This window comes from Saccopteryx leptura, chromosome 1, assembly GCF_036850995.1.
Source record: "Saccopteryx leptura isolate mSacLep1 chromosome 1, mSacLep1_pri_phased_curated, whole genome shotgun sequence".
Classification (NCBI taxonomy): Eukaryota; Metazoa; Chordata; class Mammalia; order Chiroptera; family Emballonuridae; genus Saccopteryx; species Saccopteryx leptura.
Genome location: NC_089503.1, coordinates 38,025,086 through 38,049,366, shown reverse-complemented (window position 1 = coordinate 38,049,366; position 24,281 = coordinate 38,025,086). Strand labels below are relative to the sequence as shown.

The following is a 24,281-nucleotide window of genomic DNA, read 5'->3' as shown; positions in this document are numbered from 1 at the left end:
AGGGTATAATTTTGAACTATTAGTTCTTCTATGTAGAGCTTCAAAATTATGGTTTACTAGAATGAAAGAAAGAATAAAGGAAGGAAGGAAGGAAGGAAGGAAGGAAGGAAGGAAGGAAGGAAGGAAGGAAGGAAGGAAGGGGGGGAAGGAAAGGAGGGAGGGAGGGAAGGAGGGAGGGAGGAAGGGAGACAGAGAGAAAGAGAGAGACAGACAGAGAAAAGGAGTGGAAGAAAAGTAAGTAAATCAATTATCAATATTAAAAAAAATAGTAGACCACAGATATATTTGGAGTTTTATTTCAGAATATTAGGTTTAAATTTTTTTAAAAAACTGAAAGTTACAGCATTATAGAACATTTCTGTCACAGGATTTGTATAATCAAAATATTTATACAATCAAAAGGGGGATTTTCCCCAGAAGCTAGCATTTATGAAAAATTCAATGGTAGAGCATTTAGAGAAGATGTTTCCAACATGGGGAGCTTATTCTCACAGTGCCACTTTTGTCACTGCAGTCACGTGAGGAGTGGCAGTATGTCTTCCTGATCGCTGCCCTCGTCCATTATGGCGGAGTTATATTTTATGCAATATTTGCCTCAGGAGAGAAGCAACCCTGGGCAGACCCTGAGGAAACAAGTGAAGAAAAATGTGGGTTTATCCATGAAGATGAACTTGATGAAGAAACTGGGGACATTACGCAAAATTATATAAATTATGGTACCACCAAGTCTTATGGTGCCACAACACAGGCCAATGGAGGTTGGCCCAATGGTTGGGAAAAGAAAGAGGAATTTGTACAAGAAGAAGGACAAGACTCATATACCTATAAGGACCGAGATGAGTACTCATAACAAAGCTAATTGCTGGATTTATTTTTAGTGTTTGTGATTAACTTAATTGTGATTGCACAACAATTTTAAAAATAATATGGTGTAAACATGTAAACATATCAACCAGGCAAGTCTTGCTACGAAAATGAAATCAAAACAAACTCATGAAGTTACCATCAAGTGCAATCTGTAGAAGTTGTGAAATTCCATTATTTCCATTCGGGTCATTTATTCTTACATTCGTGAGTTAAAGGCTGACTGATCAAAAACTGTAGAGTCAAGTAGTTATTCCTTGGAATCATCTGAGCTAAAACTCATCACCATATAATAAAGCACAACTAAAACAGTTGGCACATTTCATCCTACAAAGATTAGGACGCCAAAGCTACTTGATCATGTAAAATGCACTTATATATTTGTTACACTGTATTGCAAAATCTCATGCAGAAGTCCTGTTTAAAAAAAAAAAAGGTAATGTCATGTTGGCGGCATCAGATGTTGACAACATTTAGCGAGTGTAAATCATGAAGTTGGGATATCTCTCAATTAGAGAAGAATATTGTGGGCTAGCAACTAGCAAGGCGTATTGAATAATTGTTGTTATTGCAGAATGTGGAATATTTTGTTGGTTATCAGAGGAATGGCTTGCAGTGTTTTGTATGATGTGCTTGGGCACTTACATATCTGTGAAGGAGAACCTTTAAAATGAGGGGTATGCTTCATGTTCTTCCATTCACTTACCTAACAGTATAAACACTTCACATTTTAATAAATCTGACTTTTCATGTAGCATATCACTTGATTTTTGCAAAAAAATATTTAAAAGACTTCAATGTATTTTTTATTACAACTTTGTACAGGTTGTAACTTGCATTAGAAAAAAAAAAAAGAGATGCACACACCATAAAGAATCTAATAAGAACCTTACTATGGCAACAGAGCCCTGAAAATGCAATATTAACAACAAAAGAAATAGAAAATAATTTAGATATTCTTCTTCCTTAATAATTAAATATTATATAAAACTTGTGCCACAGAGCTATATATAATATAAAAAGAAAAATTTAATAGAGAGATTGTAAGTAGATAATTTTATTATTTAAAATCCCATTTAAAATATATTTGTCTTATGTAGGACAGTAAATTATATTAAAATTGTATCTATATATACCTGTATATCTTATACATATCCATACACAGAAACATAATGAACAGTCTTCACACACATACGAAAATAGCATACACCTAATGTTGGGTTAGGGGACTGCAATTTCTACTTTCATAGAGTCATAGAATTTTAGATGGGGCAGAGGCATTTTGCTTGTCACTTCTTAATGCAACTCAACAGGAATTGCAACATTTGTGTACAAAGCAATGAGTGTAATGCATACAGTTTCCTGTCTGTATATTATCTTTATTTTGCTTGTGGTAGCTTTTTTTTTGGGGGGGGGTTGGAATGATTTCTTTTTTTTAAAAAAAATTAACATCAGACCTCTTTTTAACATTCTAAAATGATAATGATGCATTTCCCAGTTCAACTCAGAATATTATTGGTGTATTTAATTGTCTATTCTGGATATTTGATCTGTTCATTGTATTGTGCTAGTGACTGGAGGCCCTGCTACTGCAAATATAAAACATAAAATTTGTTTTAAAAATGCAAACCATCCTTGACTTCAAGAAAATAAAAATATCTTTTGCTTTGTGTCTCAAAGTGATGTAATGTGATTATAGATTCTGTTGTGTTGAATGAAAGATGTGGACTATCATTTTGTTGCTGCAAAAAAAAAAGTGTTAATAAAATGCTCTATTTATCCTTTTGTAAAAAAATACATTAATTTGAGTTTATTTTATTTAAATTGTAGCTTTAATGTGAAATTAGCTTGTATATGATCCAAGGAAGCCAAATCTAGCCTCAAAAATAACATTTTTTTTTTAGCCACTTGAGATTTAATGGAAAAACATGGCATTTTTAGATTTTTTGAGATATGATTCTGGACAGAGTTTTATATTAAGAAATAGGTCTGTGAGTCAACTCTAGCTTTCAATGACCGTCTTCCACACCTTCTGTTAACCAAAAAAAAAAAAAAAAAAGTAGGAAAGAACTCAAAACTTGTCAGGTCAATGATAATACCTTTTTTTTTTTTTTTTTTTTTTTTTTTTTTTTATTTTTCTGAAGCTGGAAACGGGGAGAGACAGTCAGACAGACTCCCGCATTCGCCCAACCGGGATCCATCCGGCATGCCCACCAGGGGGCGATGCTCTGCCCCTCCGGAGCGTCGCTCTGTTGTGACCAGAGCCACTCTAGTGCCTGGGGCAGAGGCCAAGAAGCCATCCCCAGCGCCCGGGCCATCTTTGCTCCAATGGAGCCTCGGCTGCGGGAGGGGAAGAGAGAGACAGAGAGGAAGGAGAGGGGGGGGGTGGAGAAGCAGATGGGCGCTTCTCCTGCGTGCCCTGGCCGGAAATCGAACCCGGGACTTTCTTCCGCATGCCAGGCCGACGCTCTACCACTGAGCCAACTGGCCAGGGACGATAATACCTAATTTTGATTGCACACATACTTTGTCCTGGGCACTGCCCCAATCATTTTCAGCGAGCATTCATGTAACTCCATGATGACTGTCCAAAGTAGAAAATCTTTTAATTCCAGATTACAAATGAAGAAACTGAAGCTGAAAGGCGACTACTTAGCTCAGATTTCTTACTTTATCGATATGGAAAAAGGGGAGATTATAACTAAATAGCTTTGGAATCAGAGAACTCAGAACTTTACTGCTCATAGGGGTGTATGAGATGATTTAGTTGATACCTCTTATTTAACAAGTGAGGACACTGAAGGCCAATAGAGCAACTGACTTAATCAAGAGGACACAGAGGCCTGACCTGTGGTGGCGCAGTGGATAAAGCGTTGACCTGGAATGCTGAGTTCGCTGGTTCAATACTCTGGGCTTGCCTGGTCAAGGCACATATGGGAAGCAACTACTGCAAGTTGATGCTTCCCACTCCTCCCCCCTCTTTCTCTCTCTCTCTAAAAAACAAAACAAAACAAAAAACAACAAAACAAGAGGACACAGAGGATGCTATGGATATGGAAAGAAATTGTTATGATAAGCCATATTTTTGTTTTTATTTTCTTTTTACACCAAGTCTTTATTTTTTTTATTTATTTTTTTTACAGCAACAGAGAGAGTCAGAGAGAGGGTTAGACAGACAGGAACAGAGAGAGATTAGAAGCATCAATCATCAGTTTTTCGTTGCAACACCTTAGTTGTTCATTGATTGCTTTCTCATATGTGCCTTGACACAGACTGAGTAATAGCAGACTGAGTAACCCCTTGCTCGAGCCAGTGACACACTGGGTCCACACTGGTGAGCTTTTGCTCAAACCAGATGAGCCCATGCTCAAACTGGTGGCCTTGGGGTCTCAAACCTGGGTCTTTCGCATCCCAGTCCAATGCTCTATCCACTGCACCACTGCCTGGTCAGGCAACACCAGGTCTTTATTTAAGGAATTAGTTAAGAACTATTTATTTATTTATTTATTTATTTATTTATTTATTTATTTATTTTGTATTTTTCTGAAGTTGGAAACGGGGAGGCAGTCAGACTCCTGCATGTGCCTGACTGGGATCCACCCAGCACTCCCACCAGGGGGCGATGCTCTGCCCATCTGGGGCATTGCTCTGTTGCAACCAGAGCCATTCTAGCACCTGAGGCAGTGGCCACAGAGCCATCCTCAGCACCCGGGCCAACTTTGCTCCAATGGAGCCTTGGCTGCAGGAGGGGAAGAGAGAGACAGAGAGAAAGGAGAGGGGGAGGGGTGGAGAAGCAGATGGGCGCTTCTCCTGTCTGCCCTGGTCGAGAATCAAACCCGGGACTCCTGCATGCCAGGCCAACGCTCTATCACTGAGCCAACCAGCCAGGGCCTTAAAAACTATTTATTGCTTCAACCACCTACCTCCCCATATCCACCACTCAACCACTCACATAACCTAAGTGTGTGTGTGGTGGGTGGGCTGGAGGGAGATGAGCTCTGGGTGAGGTGAGAAGGTGTATTTTCTCTTTCTGCATTCCTCTGCATAAAGAAATAACAGAGCCCTGGCTGGATAGCTCGGTTGGTTAAGAGCTTCGTCCTGAAGCACAGAGGTTGGTGGTTTGATCTCCTGTCAGGGCACATACAGGAACAGATTGATGTTCTTGTCTCTCTCTCCTTTCCTCTCTCACTAAAATCAATCACCAAGTAAAAAAATTGAAAAATAAAAGAAATAATGGCCAGAGACCAAGCCTAAGGAGGTTCATATGCCATCTTTGCATAACTTGACAGCAAAAATGAAATGTTATGAATTTAACACCATATAATTTCCCTAATTCTATAACACAAACATGATTTCTATGAGGAAATTTCTCTAATGATTTCTCATAATATTACCATTGGCTATACTCATTTTTTCTGATCTCAATGGTGCAAAGTCATCGTCCCTTCTCTGTCTTTTCCTCCCCTTTACCACATTTCCCCCCTCTTCCCAGTGCCCACCCCCATTTGTTCATTATATGTTTCTAGTATTTTGCAACTTGCAAAATGCTTTTCCGTGCATTACCCCATTTCATTCACACATCTGTTTTGTAAAATTGAAAGGCCACATATTAATGTTAGTATTTCTATTTTCCAAATAAGGGGACTGGATTAAAGTGTAAATTGCTTCCTAAAGATTTCCCAGGAGGGGTTGTTACAAGAAAACGACTATCTGGCCACAGCAAGAGAGTAATTTATTTTCACTTTTAAATCACTTTATTACTCTTCTGATTATAAAGGTAGTACAGGACAAGAGGGGACCTATATTTGGTAAAGAACAGCATTGAAAAGAATAAAACCGGTAATCATAATTTGATATGAAGACATGACCACTGTTGAAAGAGTTCTAGAATGGTTTCTATAAAAACACATATATAGAAAATGTACATATACTTTGTAATTTGCAAATTTGAAATCCTACTTGATCTGTTATTGCAACCTACTTCTCCTATTTGAGTAACAGAGTGCTGTCATCTAATATTCTATTATATACCAGGAGCTATATTTATTTATCCAATACCTTACTTATGAACATTTCTTCTTTGCTCCCTTTTCTCTTTCTCCTTCTGTATGGGTGGATCTTTCAGGGAAACTCAAAGTCACATGTATATACCTTGAACACTTATAATGATGACTGATATTAAGTTACTATCTATAGTTTACTATTGTGTTCGTCTACAGAGAGTACTACTGGCTATTGGCTTTTCTGGGTTTCATTTGCTAATTCATGTATTCACTCAATAATATGGCATAAATCCATGGGCACATAGTGTTGAGAAAACACATCCAGTTTCTACTATCATGGACTGTAACCTCCAGCCCCGTGTCTGAGATGTTTGCAGCATGCCTAGCTGCCCAGTCAGGCCACACAGATGGACATGGGGCCATTGTTAACCTTCCTGAAAAAGGATTCTCCTTAATTCCCCAAACTCCTAAAGGTGGGCTGCTGTGAGATGCTCCCCAAGTATTTATTTATTTAGTTTTAGGTGACAAAGCTTTCCTCAACCTCAGACATCCACATGTGGCAGGGAGTTTAGAGTCTAGGCTTTGGGGAAAATCAGCATCAACTTTCCCAGGGCCTGAATCTACAGGAGGGGAGATGATGGACTGAACTTCTGAAGCACATTTTCCATCCAGTCAGTTCTTCAAACTGCTTTCTGTTTCTGTTTCCTCTGAGTTCCTAATGACCTATACATTTTCTTTGTCCAGTGTGTGTGTGTGTGTGTGTGTGTGTGTGTGTGTGTGTGAGAGAGAGAGAGAGAGAGAGAGAGAGAGAGAGACGGTGGGACAGATAGGGACAGACAGGAAGGGAGAGAGATGAGAAGCATCAATTCTTTGTTGTGGCACCTTAGTTGATTGATTGATTTCTCATACGTGCCTTGACTGGGTGGGGGGGGCCTTCAGCAGACCGAGTGACCCCTTGCTCAAGCCAACAACCTTGGGCTCAAGCTGGTGAGCCTTGCTCAAACCAGATGAGCCCACGCTTAAGCTGGCAACCTCGGGGTTTTGAACCTGGGTCCTCTGCGTCCCATTCCAACGCTCTATCCACTGCACCACCACCTGATCAGGCTCTTTGTCCACTTTCCCTCTTTATTTATATGCTGCCTCCCTAGGCTTTCACAACAAACTGTGGCTACCAAGATTTCATATTTATTATAGTGTTACAATTATCAGGGTGAGCTTATTTTTTTTTCTTTTCTCTCCATTCTCATGCAAGACCTCAAACTTGAAATTTCATTCAGCTGCTTTCAAGAATACTTTCTTTATATAGGTTGATCTACACTATTCAGTTGCTTAGAATGCTCAAGCTTTTCTATGCTTTCCCCCTCTCTGTCCCATCAAATAAAGCCTGGCACCTACATGTTACATAATCTGGAGATACTACTTTGTCCGCTAACCAAATTCAGCAGCTTTGATCGAATGAGACTCACTGCAGCTTTCATCAAGACCAAGCAAAATGAAGAAACCTCTCTAGTTTTGTTAAATCACGTTTGAGGACCTGTTTTATTACTTTGCTCAATATGCAGTAAATAAAGATCCTTGCATTTCCATGAATTTGAAGCATGCTGTCCTGGTGCATTACAGCACTGTCAATAATTAGATAGGAGAGGACACAGTCCCCGATGTCTCCTTTGTCTCCTCAAGAAGCTTTCAAGATGAACTTTTTAGCTCCATTGCTGTTTTTGTCTCCAATCCTCTGTTTTATTTAGTTTCTGCTTTTCATTGTTTGTTTAGTTGTTGTTTACCTTTGATTTGATTTTAAAAGAGGAAGTGAATGAGGGATTCAATAATAATAAGAATCATTCAAGTAGGGCTATGAAAGGAGTTATATATTTGTATTTATATTAGTATCACTTAATCTTCAAAACAACCCCTTGTGTTAGGTACTGTTGTTAAGTCCATCATATAAATGGGGGCACTTAGGCTCTGTGGGAGTGAAGTACCTTATTCAAAGTCCTAAAACTAATGGAGTAAATTTAGAATGTGAATACAGGCTGTCTGGCTCTAGAACATGCACTCCTCATCACTGTCTCTAAGTAGCTGTGTGACTTTGCTAAGTTAATTTCTCTGAGGCTCAGTTTCTTTCATCTATAATATTGTATGACACTAATGTCAAATTGGTGGCTGGTTTTACAATGAAACAAAATAACATATCAAGTGGTTAGCTCAGCACCCCACACATTAGTAAGAGTTTAACAAATATGACTTCCCCTTTCCCATAATGCTAAGTGAATATAAGGTATTAACTTTTCAATTATAACATCAATGTCAGGTACATCACAATGGGCAGTTTCAAAAACAATCTTGAGATATGTATAGTCTTATCAAAAATTACTCAGTTTGGTTACCTAAGTTATTTTTTCAATTGTGGTATTAATTTCTTGTGGCACAAAAGAATAGACACTACAAAATGCTATATGTAAAATACATATCTTTATAAAAATGTAAAATACTATATACAGTGTAGTAAGAGAATAAAGACAGAGATTGGTGGGATACAACCATAGGTATTCATAGTGCTTGCATTTAGAGAGGAAAGAAGCATAAAGCTTCAAAAAAGCATAAAAGAAATTTCAAAATGATCATTTTTTTAAATTTAAAATGATACGAAGCAAATATGAGAAAATATCAATATTGGTATATTCTAGGAATTTATATATAGCTTTTTAATATATTTTTCATGGTACTTTTCTGTATCATAAACTATAAAAACAAGCAAATTAGATAAAATATTTTCCCCAGTGAACACATCTTATTTCTCTCCAACCTTTTTTTTTTTTTTAATATTTGGGCTGCCAATGAAGATATTGTCATGATTTTCGAGAATATTTGACAGTTTTTAGAAGCTATATAATTTAATGCAACCACTTGGGAGAATGTTTTTATTTTATAAAGTCAAGGTAAATGTAGATATTTTTCACATTCGTGAACAGGTTTATGAATCCAAATGAAGTTCTTTCTGCACAAAGCCAACAAAAGTCAGCATGAGAATAAATGTCACAGATGATAGCCGGTCTTTGTGACATATCTTATCAGAGTCTATTGGACTATTTCTCTAAGATTTTAAAGAAGAGGGGGTTGGGGACGTGTCTCTGTTCATGAACACGGGGTCAGAGTTAGTATGTTGTCATTAATCTAAAGGACTATTAACTCTCTCCATTCCAGCTGCAATGGAACAGCAGAAAAAGCAGAATTATGTGGGTTCAAGCCCTAAATCTGCCAGTGCCCTTTATATATTCTAAGGCAAGTCATGTCGTCTCTTTGGATTTCAGCTTCTGCATCTGGAAAATAAAGGGATTGGTTAGCCTTGATCCTCTCAACACTGAAGTTCTAAAATTTTCTGACATTATTCTTGCTGAAAAATAGCTGAGTTACTCAAGTCAACTTGAAGAAGTATTATAATTGTTCTCAGTATTCCACCAAATATAAGACAAAGTATTTGCTTTCTGCCTATATTCCTATAACCTTTAAAAAAATTAGCCACCCATCTCAACAGCCTACAGGATGGACAAAATTGAAGGCTCCCCTCATCCTGGTGGACTTCTTTCTGTGATGTTCCTTTATTCCTGACCCACAGGGAACACCTTACACATTCTTACAGAACTTTGGACTTGAGGATTTCATGGAATCCTTTATTAACTAAACACCATGCAATGAGTTGAAATACTTATGTATGAAAAACATGAGTCTAAGTTTTAATAGCAGGTCACACTCAACTTTTTCTCATCTAACAGAATCTGTTATAGAGTCCTGGCATTGAAAAGGATGGAAATACAAGCTAAATATACCTTGCATTTTCTAGATGAAAAAGGGAAGATAAAGTCTGCCCAACTAGTTAGCAGCAGAGGCGTAATGTGAAGTTACTTCTTGGGATTTACAACAGTGCTTTTGAGATAATTAAGAACCACTCTTTCATTTAGTAAATTAGAGAGTTTGTGAAGCAACAAGTATTTATTGAGAATGTTTTATGTGGCAGGTACTAAGAATACAGTGGGGGGGGGGGGGAGAGACAAAATGGATTCTGCCTTCATAGAACTCTGAATATTGCGGAGGGGGGCGACAATAAAGAAATGAACAGAAACATCTGTTCCAGTTGGGCTAAATGCATTGAAACAGGTGCTGTGAGAATTTCAAGTGGGGAACTTGACCTGGTCTTTGGGTTGAGGAAAATTTCCTCAAAATTTATTCACAAATACAGTTCATGCTTTCTGCCCCTTGCATAATCATTCCAAGGCAGAGTGATCCACTTGTCTCTGGCTTCTAAAACTATACAGAATGTGATGCATAATGTGAGACCACAAAGGTGAGTGAGAGTTACCCTCACCATGCAGAGCATGACAGGAAGAGAGTTTCAGAAAAAGGAAATGGTATTTGCCAAGATTCCAAGGTAGAAAGAACTCCTTAAGTATTTCAGTGTTAATATCACCTAAATATTAGTGAGTGTGCATATAGAACGAGTGGGATTTATTTATTATATAAAAATGCTAATCAGCTAAGCTTAAATCTAGCATACTAAAACATCTTTTTAAGAGCTAAATATTTGCCCATCATTACTTCATTCAACATCTATTAAACTATGTGCAGGCCTATTAGCTATAGTATGAAGATACAAAAATAAATTACGCCTGACCTGTGGTGGCACAGTGGATAATGCATTGATTTGGAACACTAAGGTTGTTGGTTTGAAACTCTGGGTTTGCCTGGTCAAGGAACATATGGGAGTTGAGGCTTCCTGCTCCTCCCCCTCTCACTCTTTATTTCTCTTCTCTAAAATGAATAAGTTTTGGCCCTGGCCAGTTGGCTCAGTGGTAGAGCGTCGGCCTGGCGTGCAGAAGTACCGGGTTCAATTCCCGGCCAGGGCACACAGGAGAGGCGCCCATCTGCTTCTCCACCCCTCCCCCTCTCCTTCCTCTCTGTCTCTTCCCCTCCTGCAGTCGAGGCTCCATTGGAGCAAAAGATGGCCCAGGTGCTGGGGATGGCTCCATGACCTCTGCCCCAAGCGCTAGAGTGGCTCTGGTCGCAACAGAGCGACGCCCCCAGATGGGCAGAGTATCACCCCCTGGTGGGTGTGCCGGGTGGATCCCGGTTGGGCGCATGCGGGAGTCTGTCTGACTGCCTCCCTGTTTCCAGCTTCAGAAAATAAATAAATAAATAAATAAAAATTTAAAAAAATGAATAAGTTTTAAAAATTGTTATAAAAATTTTTTTAAAAATAAATTAGGCATGGTCCCTGCTCTTGAGAAACTTATGGTTTTGAGGAAATATGGATATAAACAAAAGTAGGTATAGAATGTCATCAGAGCCTGACCTGTGGTGGCACAGTGGATAAAGCATCGACCTGGAAATGCTGAGGTCACCGGTTCGAAACCCTGGGCTTGCCTGGTCAAGGCACATATAGGAGTTGATGCTTCCAGCTCCTCCCCCCCTTCTCTCTCTCTGTCTCTCCTCTCTCTCTGTCTCTCCCTCTCCTCTCTAAAATGAATAAATAAATAAAAATTTAAAAAAAAAAAGAAAAAAAAAAGTGTCATCAGAGCAAATAAAAGAGAAATTCTTTCACTTGGGGAGCAAATTCTGCTTATCAACATATCTATTCATAATCATTCCTTTTATAAGTATAGCATTTCAGAGTTTTCAGAGCACTTTTACATGTGATTTATCACAACTTGCAATTAGGCTTTTATTTATTTGTTTATGACCTTAATATATTTTTTCTTCAATTATTCACAAATGCCATAAGCATATTTTTGTTTTTCATAGCTTAATGTAGATTAGAAATGTAACAAATAATGATTGGAAGAATGCATGCCATATTTGATATGCAAGCAAAATATTATACTCCTTAGTAAATTAATTCTTCTTTTCAGAAAGGAAATCAGAGAAAGATAGAGAGAAGACACTGAACTAGACTTTGAAAGTGAAATAGGTGTTTGTCCATCTTATAAGTAGAGAAAAGGCATAGAGGTAGAGCCTACATCATTAGCAGATCATGGAGGTGTAGCTATCATGGTATGTTTCAAAAGATGAGCAGGTGGTATGGTAGATTATCAAGTGTGCTTAGGAGCATATATGAGACTGGATGGAACAGTTAAACTTGCTGTGCAGTGCCTAAGTGCCAGACTAAAGTGCTCAGATGTTATCTTATAATTGAAGAAAATTTTAGTGGGGCCTGGGATGATCAGATCTGTCTTGCAAATGTTGCAAGAAGTGGGGAAAGACTGGAAGCTGGTTCTGCACAAGAATGCCATGAAGGACTTGGGAGCGGGGAGATGGTTGCCCTGGGGACCATGCTGCTTTCCAGATGTCAAGACAAGAGCTTGGCATGTTCATTCCTTCCATATCTATCTACTCCTAATTTAAACCCAAGAGCAGATGTGGATAATCAAAATTTATTCACAAATACAGTTCATGCTTTCTGCTCCTTGCATAATCATTCCAAGGCAGAGTGATCCACTTGTCTCTGGCTTCTAAAACTATACAGAAATAACTACACACAATATTTATGAGGTAACACTTTTTCTCTTTCTTTTCTTTCAAAATCCTGTCTGAAGTTCAAGGTTATACACATGGAGGAGACAAAGTGTCTTAACTTTTTACTTTGTTTTCTTTCTCTCATATCTAGGGACATATTTATTCCAGAGGTATCCCCAAATTAGTCTCTTTTCTCCAGGAAATTAGTGCACTCAAACAGGGAACAATAATGGACTCATCTTAATGGTTGATCCAACTTAAGCTCTGACCATATCCCCATCATTTTGTGTGTGTGTGTGCTTTATTCATTGCATTATTTTCTCTTGACAGAACATGATTCTTTATGGTGTGTCTGGAAACATCAATAAAAACTTGATGTATCACTAGGGGGTTGTCACCATCAAAATCACACTTCTTCATCAGCAATGATGGACATTATAGTTGCCTGCATTAAGGATTTATTTTTTAAAAACATAGAAAGGGCTTGCCCTGGCCAGTTGGTTCAGCAGTAGAGCATCGGCCCAGCGTGTGGGAGTCCTGGGTTCAATTCCTGGTCAGGGCACACAGGAGAAGCATTCATCTGCTTCTCCACCCTTCCCCCTCTCCTTCCTCTCTATCTCTCTCTTCCCCTCCTGCAGCCAAGGCTCCACTGGAGCAAAGTTGGCCTGGGTGCTGAGGACAGCTCCATGGCCTCCATCTCAGGCACTAGAATGGCTCCGGTCGCAACAGAGCAAGGCCCCAGATGAGCAGAACATCGCCTCCTGGTGGGCATGCTGTGTGGATCCCAGTCGGGCACATGCGGGAGTCTGTCTGACTGCCTCCCTGCTTCTACTTCAGAAAAAGTACAAAAAAATAACACCAATAAAACAAAACATAGAAAGGGCTTGGTGGTCAAAAACATCCCCCTCACTAGGGGTTACCAAGTACAATGAGATGAGCTTTGGATGAGCATTACAACTTGTAACCACTTATGAGCAAAGCACTTCATTTTCTGAATTTAGTATCCTCATCGGCAAAATAGGCATAGCAATGCTTAGATCCGTGAATTGTGGTAAACATGAAATAAGATGACTTTGTAAATCTTTATAAGGTGTAAAAACAAATGCAGAGATTTTCAGTTCCTCCAATGAGTGACAGTAGTAGCTCTCTGCAATAGGCTCCAAGTAAAGTGGAAATATTTTACTGGATGTAAACATAGACCATGGGTAAATATGAATACTTTATGATATATTGTGTTTTCAGAATGCCTTCAGACATCCTCTCTTATTTAACCCTCACTCTAGTACTGTGACATAGAACGGAGAAGCGTCCTTATTTCCATTTCTTTCAAACAAAAAAAAAATCGAGACTTAGTAATACTTTTTGATTTGTCCAATTTGGGGCTAGAATCAAAGACCAAAGTTAATTCAGATACACCGCAGTATTCATTCTTGGATGAGATAAACCCAAGGGAAATAAATCCCAAGGTGGATAATTGAAAAGAGTCACTCTTCAGAAAGGGTGTGTTCAGTACCGGTACCCCTGGGTGAGGTGGCAGGAGCAGCCACGTGACTTCATAGAACCCTGTATGGGATGAGGAGAAAGGGAGCACTGAGAAGGGAAGGGTGTGTCTGGAAGAATGGTATGTTATTCTTTTCTCTGCTCACTGACAGCAAGTTACTTTTATTTCCCTGTAGCCCTTACTAATTAGTGTCTAATTCTTTGTGCATAAATTTGTGCTCCCCAGCAAACTCACTGAAGGTAGGAATCATGTCCTATTGGTCTTCATATTTTCCCATGGAACCCAAACTATGCCTGTCATGTACCAAACAGAATCAAGTGGGGGGAAATTCAGAACACTTCTGTATTAGGACTGTCATCATGAAGTATCATACACTGGGTGGCTTAGACCAACAGAAGTTTACTGTCTCCCAGTCTGGAGGTCAGAAGTCTGAAAGCAAAGTGTGGATGGGATTATATTCTTCTGGAGGATGCTAGAGAATTATCTGTTCCAGGCCTCTCTCCCAGTTTGGGGTAGTTCTTTGGCTTATGGCAGCATAATTCTAAACTACGCATGGTATTATTCTCTCCACATGCATATCTGTCTCTATACATGGAGTCCTTTTTAATAAAAATACCGGTAACATTGGCTTAGGGACTAGTAGTATGATCTCATGTTAATTAATTTCATCTGCAATAACCCTATTTCCAAATAAGGTCACATTCGGAAGTCCTGGGAGTTAGAACTTCAACATATAAATTTGGGGGTGCCACACAATTCAACCCATAACAGCCACCCTCTGCTCTTAAGAGAATCCACTAGACTTTCAGTGTTTAAAAACTTGTGTAATGAATGACTGGAAAGCAGCTATTCTGAAGAATTGCTTGATTTCTCCCTTTTTCTAAGTGTAATAAGACTCCTCCAAATGTTGTCACACTTAGCTTATTGCGGACATTGGTTTTCCAGCCACCATTAACAGCCAGAAGTGGGAAAGGGAAGACGCATTCTGGACAGCAAGAAAGACATCACAGAAATGCCGCACGGCCATTCTGCTGACAAGGAGTCAGCCTGACAAGACACGTTGTTGATCCCCTCAAGAATTAGATGGCCAGTAGTCCTAGATCAAAGGGCAGGAAATAAAATGAGCACTGGAGACAAGGACACAAAACAACTGTACTTGGCTCTGTGACTGGTGTCCCAAATCATTCACGAGTCTCATTTCTTCCACTTGGTGGTTTTGTGTCTTAGTCTATGCTGAACATCACTCAGAAAATTCAGTGAAGCAATTCAGTATAATGGCAACTCAGTCATAGCAGGAGGTGAAGCTATTTTTTAGAGTAAGTTTTTATTTAAGAATCAACGGCAATGTATATTTCAATGTGAGATCTGCAAAGTATATGAAACTGAAAATTTTCCTGGACGTCAATAAAACAGAGCCTCTCTAAGTCATTCTGCTCCGGATCATATGAGGTCACATAACATAAACCTAAATTCTACTCCTGACTCGGAGCCCAACTTCCATTTTGGGGAGTTTCATTTGGGTAGTTACATCCAGCTGAGTCACTGACTAGGCTTCAGCTGTATTTTGTGCCAGAGAGCTGGTCTACCCAAAGCTACTAAAAGTTCCAGTGCCAACTCTTTCTGCTCTCACCTTGCTGGCCTGAGTGGGTACTGCTTCCCATGCATTTAGCTTCTACATATACTCCTGGTCAGTGAATTACAACAAGGTAGATGAGATTTGAAAGGGACACCTTTCCTTTTGGTTGCCTGGTATCAGGGTACATTGTTTGATATGCAGACTTCTGGCTGGGTGTCTCTTTGTTCCAGTTACCACTCATCTTTCCTGTAGTTACTCACAGCATAGCTCAAGACACACTGAAGATTCTACAAAGGCTTATCAAAGAAAAAATACAGGAGCCCTGGTCAGTTGGTTCAGTGGCAGAGTCCCGGTTTTGTTTTCTGGTCAGGGCACACAGGGTGTGCCCTCCCCTTTTCTTTCTCTCTCTCTCTCTCGCTCTCTCTGCCTCTCTCTTCCACTCCTGCAGCCATGGCTCAATGGGTTCAAGCAAGTTGGCCCCAGGCACTGAGGATAGCTTCACGGTCTCACCTCAGGTGCTAAAATAGCTTGGTTGCTGAGCAATAGAGCAACAGCCCCAGATGGGTAGAGCATTGCCTGGTAGGGAGCTTGTCGAGTAGATCCCAGTGGGCGTGCATGCAGAAGTCTGTCTCTGCTCCCCCCACCTGTCACATAAATAAATAAATAAATAAATAAATAAATAAATAAATAAATAAATAAATAAATAAAGGATACAGAGTATGGAAGAGTTCAATACAGTTTTCAACTGGTCATTACTGGCATTAGGAACTCAAAGGCAGCCTTTGCCAGTGGCTCAGTGGTAAAGCATCGGCCTGGCGTGTGGAAGTCCTGGGTTTGATTCCCAGCCAGGGCACACAGGACAGAAGAAGCACCCATCTGCTTCTCCACACTTCCCGCACTCCTTTCTCTCTATCTCTCTCTTCCTCTTCCGCAACCAAGGCTCCATTGGAGCAAAGTTGGCCCGGGCACTGAGGATGGCTATGTGGCCTCTGCCTTAGGTGCTAGAATAGATCCAGTTGCAAAAGAGCAACTCCCCAAATAGTCAGAGCATTTCCCTCTGGTGGGCATGCCAGGTGGATCCTGGTCGGGTGCATGCAGGAGTCTGTCTCTCTGCCTCTCTTCTTCTCACTTCAGAAAATACAAAAAAAGAAAGAAAGAAAGAAAGAAAGAAAGAAAGAAAGAAAGAAAGAAAGAAAGAAAGAAAGAAAGAAAGAAAGAAAGAAAGAAACTAAAAGGCTTATAGGGACCAAGCATATTATGAATATGAAGGAAGAAGGCTAGTAGGTATGTAGGAACATGGAAAACTAATGCCCTGTGGAAGAGGGGCAGGAGCTCCTCATTTCTGGTGATTGTAACTATGTGGAAATAATGTCACTTGTTTTCAAGAAAGGTTGAAAATCCAGGTATTTCTGTGACATCTCACAACTGTTTTTTTTCTTCTTGTCAGCAAACATAAAGGCAATTTAACAGTGTGAGCTAAACAAAATATCTCCAGGCCAATTTGGATTTCTCTGGGCTGGCAGTTTTAGGAGCTGTAAGACTTGGAACTTTCTCAGTCATCTCTTATAGGATGTCCCACAATTGTCACAGGTCTGATTTCTTGGCAAGATCTAGGGATAACTTCTTGCCCTGCTTTTAGCCTTCGTTCCTGTGGCAGAGATCACCTTTTCCCTTTAACCTACAGCTACACTCTAAAACATCTACCCACCTTAGTGACCAGGCTTGAGAGATAGAAGTTCAGAGAGAATGCATTTCTCTCCTCATCCAAGGTTAAAGCCTGCAACCCATTCATTTAACAGATATTAACTGTGACCACACAAAGTATATGCCTGCATGTCATGGAGTTTATTACATGTCTAGGCGACAGATTTTTTTAAAAGTAAATAAATAAGATAAAAACTGAAACTCATGTTCACAGACAAGAATATGGTAGTTACCAGAGGGAAGGGAGATGGAAAGAGAGTAAAGGGGACCAAATATACAGTGACAGAGGGAGATCTGCCTTTGGGTGGTGGGCACACCGTGCAGTCTACAGATCATGTATCATAGAAATGTACACTCGGAACCTATATAATCTTATTGACCAGTGTCACCCCAATAAACTTAATAAAAAATAAAATAACAAAAAGACTTTATACTTTTTAATGAAAATTAATAAATCAATAAAGTATATAAAAAAGATAATTCCAGACTGGTATGAGTTAGGGCAACAATAAAGAGAGTAACGAGATGGAGAGCAGTGGGAGGGTGGCATTCTCCCTGAGACCTGGTCGCCAGGAAAGTGTCCCTGAGGAGGAGTCTTCAGTAATGTTCTTCAGAAGCAGAGCCTGAGATGGAGATTCCCGAGTGATTAATTGAAAGCATGCTCTCAGGTGAAGAGGCATTAGGGGTAAAAGAGGACAGGAAAAGAAAATGAAACAGGGATGTGGTCTCAGCTGTGAGCTCTTTAAGCCTGGCCTCCCCAGGAGCTCTGGAACATTAATTGCACCACACAATTGGCACTATCTTGAAGCAAGAGGACTGGCTTCAAGGACTGGTATTATACTCAGCCAGTCAGTCATTGGCTTCAGTCCACCCCCCAACCCCCAGGGTAGAGAGAGCACAGCCTTTTAGGCTAGAGGGCAATTCTTAGTTAAGAGCAGCAGCTGTGACCTGTTAACAACCAATATACCCAACAGCTGGGCGTGGGTGCATCAGCATAGCAATGGGGGTCTGGGTAGGTACCAACCATATTCACTATTAGGGGTGATATTTGATCTTGGTCCTGGAAGTATAAAACAACCAGTTGTGCAAATATCTGGAAGAAGAGTGCTCTGGGCAGAAGGAAAGACCAGTGTCCCTCTCCATCAGGGGAATGAGCTTGGCCAATGCACAGGGGCTCAATGGGCGTGTGGAGCAGCGCATGAAATACAGCAGGAGGAAAAGACAGGAACCAGGACAGGTATGCGTATGGTGGTAAGTGCTATATGGGAAGCTCATTATAATGTTTTAAGTCGCTTTGGCTTGTTGACTCAGGGGATAGAGCATGGGCCTGGTGTGTGGACAACCCTGGCTGGATCCCCAGTCAGGGCACATATGAGAAGGGACCATCTGCTTTTCTTCTCCCTCTCTCCTTTCTTCCTTTCTCACAGCCAGGGGCTTGATTGGTGTGAGCACTGGCCTCAGGTGCTGAGCACAGCTCCTTTGATTCAAGCATTTGCCCCAGATGGGAGTTGTCGGATAGATTCAGGTTGGAGCGCATGCGGAGTCAGTCTCTCTCCCCTCCTTTCACTTAAAAAAAAAAAAAAATAAGATTTTAATTGGCCCTGGCCGGTTGGCTCAGCGGTAGAGCGTTGCCTGGTGTGCGGGGAACCCCGGTTCGATTCCCGGCCAGGGCACATAGGAGAAGCGCCCATTTGCTTCTCCACCCCCCCCCCCTTCCTCTCTGTCTCTCTCTTTCCCTCCCGCAGCCAAGGCTCCATTGGAGCAAGGATGGCCCGGGCGCTGGGGATGGCTCCTTGGCCTCTGCCCCAGGCGCTAGAGTGGCTCTGGTCACGGCAGAGCGACCCCCCGGAGGGGCAGAGCATCGCCCCCTGGTGGGCAGAGCGTTGCCCCTGGTGGGCGTGCCGGGTGGATCCCGGTCGGGCGCATGCGGGAGTCTGTCTACTGTCTCTCCCCGTTTCCAGCTTCAGAAAAATACAAAAAAAAAAAAAAAAAAAAAAAAGATTTTAAGTCAGAAGTGATATGATCTGACTTAAGTTTCAGACTCAGATATGAAGCTCTCTTGTGGAGGATAAATTGTAGCGATAGAAGCACGAATAGAGACATGAGACCCCGTTAGGTTACTGCAGTGTCTCATTGACAGAGGAAGGGGCGTGGGCTAAGACAGTCACCATAATAAAGATGAGACGCTGTTAGAGTTTAAGAATATTCTGAAGGAAATGCTGACAGATTTCCTGATGGATTGGACTATGATGTGAAAGAAAAGGAATCTTGCTTCAACATCTCACAATAGTGTTGGTGAGGAATTTTCACTCCAAACCTGAGCTTGCAAAAACTTAATTAGCTCCAAAAGTTGATGTGCATTTGGAAGAACGGGGAGCAGAAGGGCTATTCAAAACCTGTCAACCATCCTCCTTTTTTATGTCTAGGAGAATCAGAGAAACAAACACATAATATAAAAGGTAACCAAGAAAGCTAAAACAAGAAAAATGTCCCGATGCCAAGACTGCTGCTTCCCAGCCTCTGTGGTCTTTATACAAAACTTCTCACCCTGGCAAGATGCAGTCCCTGCGGGCAAGATTTTGTCCAGTAAATGACAGCTAGGGCTTATGAGAAAGACTCCAGGCCCTGGCCGGTTGGCTCAGTGGTAGAGCATTGGCCTGGCGTGCAGAGGTCCTGGGATCCCGGCCAGGGCACACAGGAGAAGCGCCCATCTGCTTCTCCACCCCTCCCCCTCTCCTTCCTCTCTGTCTCTCTCTTCTCCTCCTGCAGTGAGGCTCCATTGGAGCAAGGATGGCCCGGGTGCTGGGGATGGCTCCTTGGCCTCTGCCCCAGGCGCTGGAGTGGCTCTGGTCGCAAAAGAGCGATGCCCGGAGGGGCAGGAGCATTGCCCCCTGGTGGGCAGAGCCTCGCCCCTGGTGGGCGTGCTGGGTGGATCCCGGTCGGGCGCATGCGGGAGTCTGTCTGACTGTCTCTCCCCGTTTCCAGCTTCAGAAAAAAAAAAGAAAGAAAGAAAAGAAAGACTCCAATTCTTTTCGGGCTAGTTCTTTTCCTAGACTCTAAGAAAGCCTTCTTTGGAGCAACTGTGCTTTGAACCTGCCCTTTTCAGTCCTACAAACAAGGTCATTTGTAGACATTTGCTCTCCTCCCTCCATTCATCAACCTCGTCTATTCCCCGCTGGTCCACATGTCTTCCCCCGGGGTCAGCTATTTCCCTCTGCTTCAAATCCCTACTCCTTCCCCTTGCCATTTCTCCCCTATTCCACTTATAATTTATCTTGTGCTGACCTTTTGATAAGCTTAAGAACCACAGCACTATGTGCTCTTTAAATACTAGGAAAGAGTGTATATTTAAAAGAAAGGTTTGATTAAGACAGTTTAAAGTAACGCTATGTTTCAAACCCACTGAATGTGAATGGCATGGTCTATAAAATCATGACCAAGAGAACAGTCACAGTTAGTCTTTTGCTTCACAAGGTGCTTTCGCTCTTCTCTAAAAAAACAACTGGAATAAAGAAAAGAAATCCAGGTCCCATTGGTGCAGAGACTGTTTTCTAGCTAAGTGTTTCTACAATTTTTTTAAGCAGGATGAACTGGTAATTTATATTAAAATCTGTGTATTAAACATTCAGACACCGGACACCTTCTAAGGATGGTGAGAAAACCCAGAACCTATGTGTTAAGCAGACTCATGCTCCTTTAGTTAGCTCAGCCACTTTACAGCTATGCAACTTGAGCAAAACATATCTTTGGTGTCTCGGAAATTTTCATCCATGAAGCAGGGATAGTCAAAATATCTATACAATAGTGTTGTGAAGATCAAATATGAGAGACTACATTAAGGATTTATGGAAGAGACTGATACATAGTTAAGTACTCAATAAACAAAGCTTATTAGTATGACATGGTGCAGCAACTTGGAAATTTAATGATAAGTCACAAGATTCTTGGGGGTCTTTGATAGCCCCATAGAAAGAGGATTTAACAACAGAGCGATTATTGGAATAAATTGCTTAAAATGGAATTTCAAATTTCATCAGTTAATAAAATCTGAATGAGAATGTAAGGGTTAAGAGTAAGTTTTGAGAAAAGGCATAGAGAGAAAAACAGGATGTTAGGCACACGATGGGAAGGTGGTGACATCTGAGCTCAGAAGAACTTGTCAAATTCACAGTGTTCCTGAGGGCCGTACCTGAGCCTGAATATGACAACTATTTCCTTTGATTTCTTGTCTTTTCCTTTCTGTAAGGCTCTAGGTCTACTGACAGTGTCAGTGATAATAAAATTCATAATATGCCTATTCTTTGAACTTATAAGGAAAGTATTTAATAAAAAAATAGAAATTCTATAAATCAGATATATTGCACAAGGTGATATACTGAGATAAAATCAATATTTAAGTACTTGTGCATTTTTAATGTTCAGAATAGTATTTCTGATTAACACAATGAAGCCTACATCATCTACTAGGGTTTAATCTCATAAAATGGCAGGGCTAACCACAGAGAAATTTACTGTTTGTCTTATTTGTAAACAGAATTTCTTGATCATTGAATAACCATTTAAAATTTTGAGCTTATCCCACACCATGTGGAAAAGCAAATTAGCATTTGTTTTTATTTTTTATTTTTTTTAAACTTTTTAATTTTTTTTGTATTTTTCTGAAGCTGGAAACGGGGAGGCAGCCAGACAGACTCCTGCATGCGCCTGACCAGGATCCACCCGGCATGCCCACCAGGGGGCAATGCTCTGCCCATCCGGGATGTTGCTCTGTTGCTTCCAGAGCCATTCTAGCACCTGGGGCAGAGGCCACAGAGCCATCCCCAGCACCCGGGCCATCTTTTTGCTCCAATGGAGCCTTGGCTGCGGGAGGGGAAGAGAGAGACAGAGAGGAAGGAGAGGGGGAGGGGTGGAGAAGCAGATGGGCGCCTCTCCTATGTGCCCTGGTGGGGAATCGAACGTGGGACCTCTGCACGCCAGGCCAATGCTCTACCACTGAGCCAACCGGCCAGGGCCACATTTGTTTTTATGTAAGCAGTAATTTCCAGACATTGCTATTCATTGCTTTAAATATATATGTATATTTAAAATGCATGTTTATATGTGTGTGTACAAAGTAAATGAAAAGGGTTTATTTACGAAGTATGGACTTGGTTAAAGGAAAGCACTGAGATGTTTTGAAACACTCTGGAATTAGCATTCCTTTAGTTAAAATTTACCGCAACCACATAACCTTCAGAGAAAGGGCTCTGGAGTGGCCATATTTGAACCACATGACTGTACCTTACTGGATGGACTTGAATGGGCCTCAGTGAATACCTCGCCAAAGGAAAGTCAAAATATAAAATTCATTCTATCTTTGTCTTGCTATTTTCCTGCCTCCCTCTCTTTCTCTCACTCCTGAATTAGATACAGAGGTTTAGTTTTTTACATGGTGATAGGCAGTAATCCTAACAGGTCACAGAGGGTTATGACTATAGTTTTTGCCATTCCTAACAGAGTCCTGAGAGACACCCAGAAAACAAGAGGTTTACAGAGCAAGGAGTTCCTTGCTCAAAGAAGGATAAAGGGACAGATGTGCAGAGAGAATCTGAGATGACAGAGTATGTGGGCCTAATGGGATAGGGAGAGTGTAATGGAGAATCAGACCACATTTTTAATGTTGGACTGCTGGCAGCTTTCAAGCACCCCTCTCTTTTCTCTTCTGCCCCACATCTGGGCAGGCTGGTATGAAAGCTCAGGTACTCCCTCCCTCGGCATGAGTGGAAAGTCTAAACTATACAAGACCCAATTTGAGACCCCACCCTCAGGCCCCAACCCCTAACTGCAATGAGCCCAAAGCCATTTGCCCATCCTACTTCCTCAAGTCATTCTGGGAACTGCTTGAGTCCATGCCCTACTCTCCCCAGAAAGCCGTATCATGTGAATAAGAAATCTTTTTCTAGTCTTTTGGTGTGTGTGATGTTACCACTTTCAACATCCGTACTAAATTTTAGACAAGAGTATTTTCTTTCTGTGACATGACCACAACAGAAAAAGAGAGAGCAATTATGACGTTTTAGTCACTCTAGGACCTAATTTGCTCCATTTTTTATCCTTAGGTGCTTGTGAGATTGCTTCCTTTAACCTTATTCTAAACTCGAGTTTATATAATTAGCATTAATGGCTTTCGCTTCTTGCAAAGCAAGTGATCTCTGTTTATGACCCCCCATTTACTGTATCCCCCAGACCTGGTCAAATATGATGCCTCTTTCTACAGCTCCTAAATGTTGTTGACTGACTTAATGTTATTGAATTTTGGTTCTGGTATACCCAAGAAATGGCTGTTTCTTGCAAATGGAAACTTACTATTTTTGGCTATATAAAAATAAAAGTTGCTCAGACTATAGATAAAGCTAAGTCTCAGGAAATAGCTGACTCATAAGTACCCAGAGCAAAGGTGTAAAAAATGTAAGGACTATGTCACTGGGATTGAAATGGTGTAGGCCTCCTGGGGAAACATGGTCGAGTCATTCTTTTTGGCTGTCAAGGTTGCTGTTAATTTTGTCTGCAATTGCCAGCCAAGTTTGCAGGAAGATGTATGAGAATGAATTATTGATTTCCACTTGCATTCTGATTGGAGCAGGTTTGCAGCTTATTTCCAAGTAACTCTTTTCATCTTCGTGGCAATAAATACAAGCATCCATCTAATTTATCTCTTTCAGTTAGCACCTTTCGTGATAAATTGTATTTTTGAAACAACTAATCCTTTCCTTATTACAATCAACAAATGAAGAGCTACAGTTGAACAGATTCTTCCATCACACCAAAATTTAGAAACAGCAACTTTCAGTAAAGAAAAAAAGAAAAAAGATTCATGGAAGGTGAACACAGCTTGTGGAAGGTTTTAAATACAGTCTGTTGTATGGGCTTGAAAACTAAAAGCTTCCTATGGAAATAGGACAGGAATTGAGGAATATGTTCCTTCCCTAAATCTCAATTTCTTATGTTATGAGAGCTTTGGGTTTTTTACGTTAACTTTTGAGTGCCTGTGACTTCTTTCATTCTCCCATCCCCCACCCTGTAAGAATAAAGGTGACATTTCACACACGTGTTCTGAGCTCAGCTGCAATGTTCCGAAAGCTCTCACACT

The 24,281-nt window shown here is 40.8% G+C and overlaps 1 protein-coding gene across 1 annotated transcript in view; it reads left to right on the top strand.

The window, feature by feature from the left end:
- The window catches only part of SLC17A6 (solute carrier family 17 member 6), a 40,523-nt gene extending 37,980 nt beyond the window's left edge, over positions 1-2,543 (top strand). The window contains exon 12 of the mRNA XM_066364316.1: positions 515-2,543. Within this exon, the coding sequence (XP_066220413.1) occupies positions 515-850 (336 nt within the window). The 3' untranslated portion in view covers positions 851-2,543. The remainder of the gene's footprint in view (positions 1-514) is intronic.
- Positions 2,544-24,281: the final 21,738 nt, after the last annotated feature.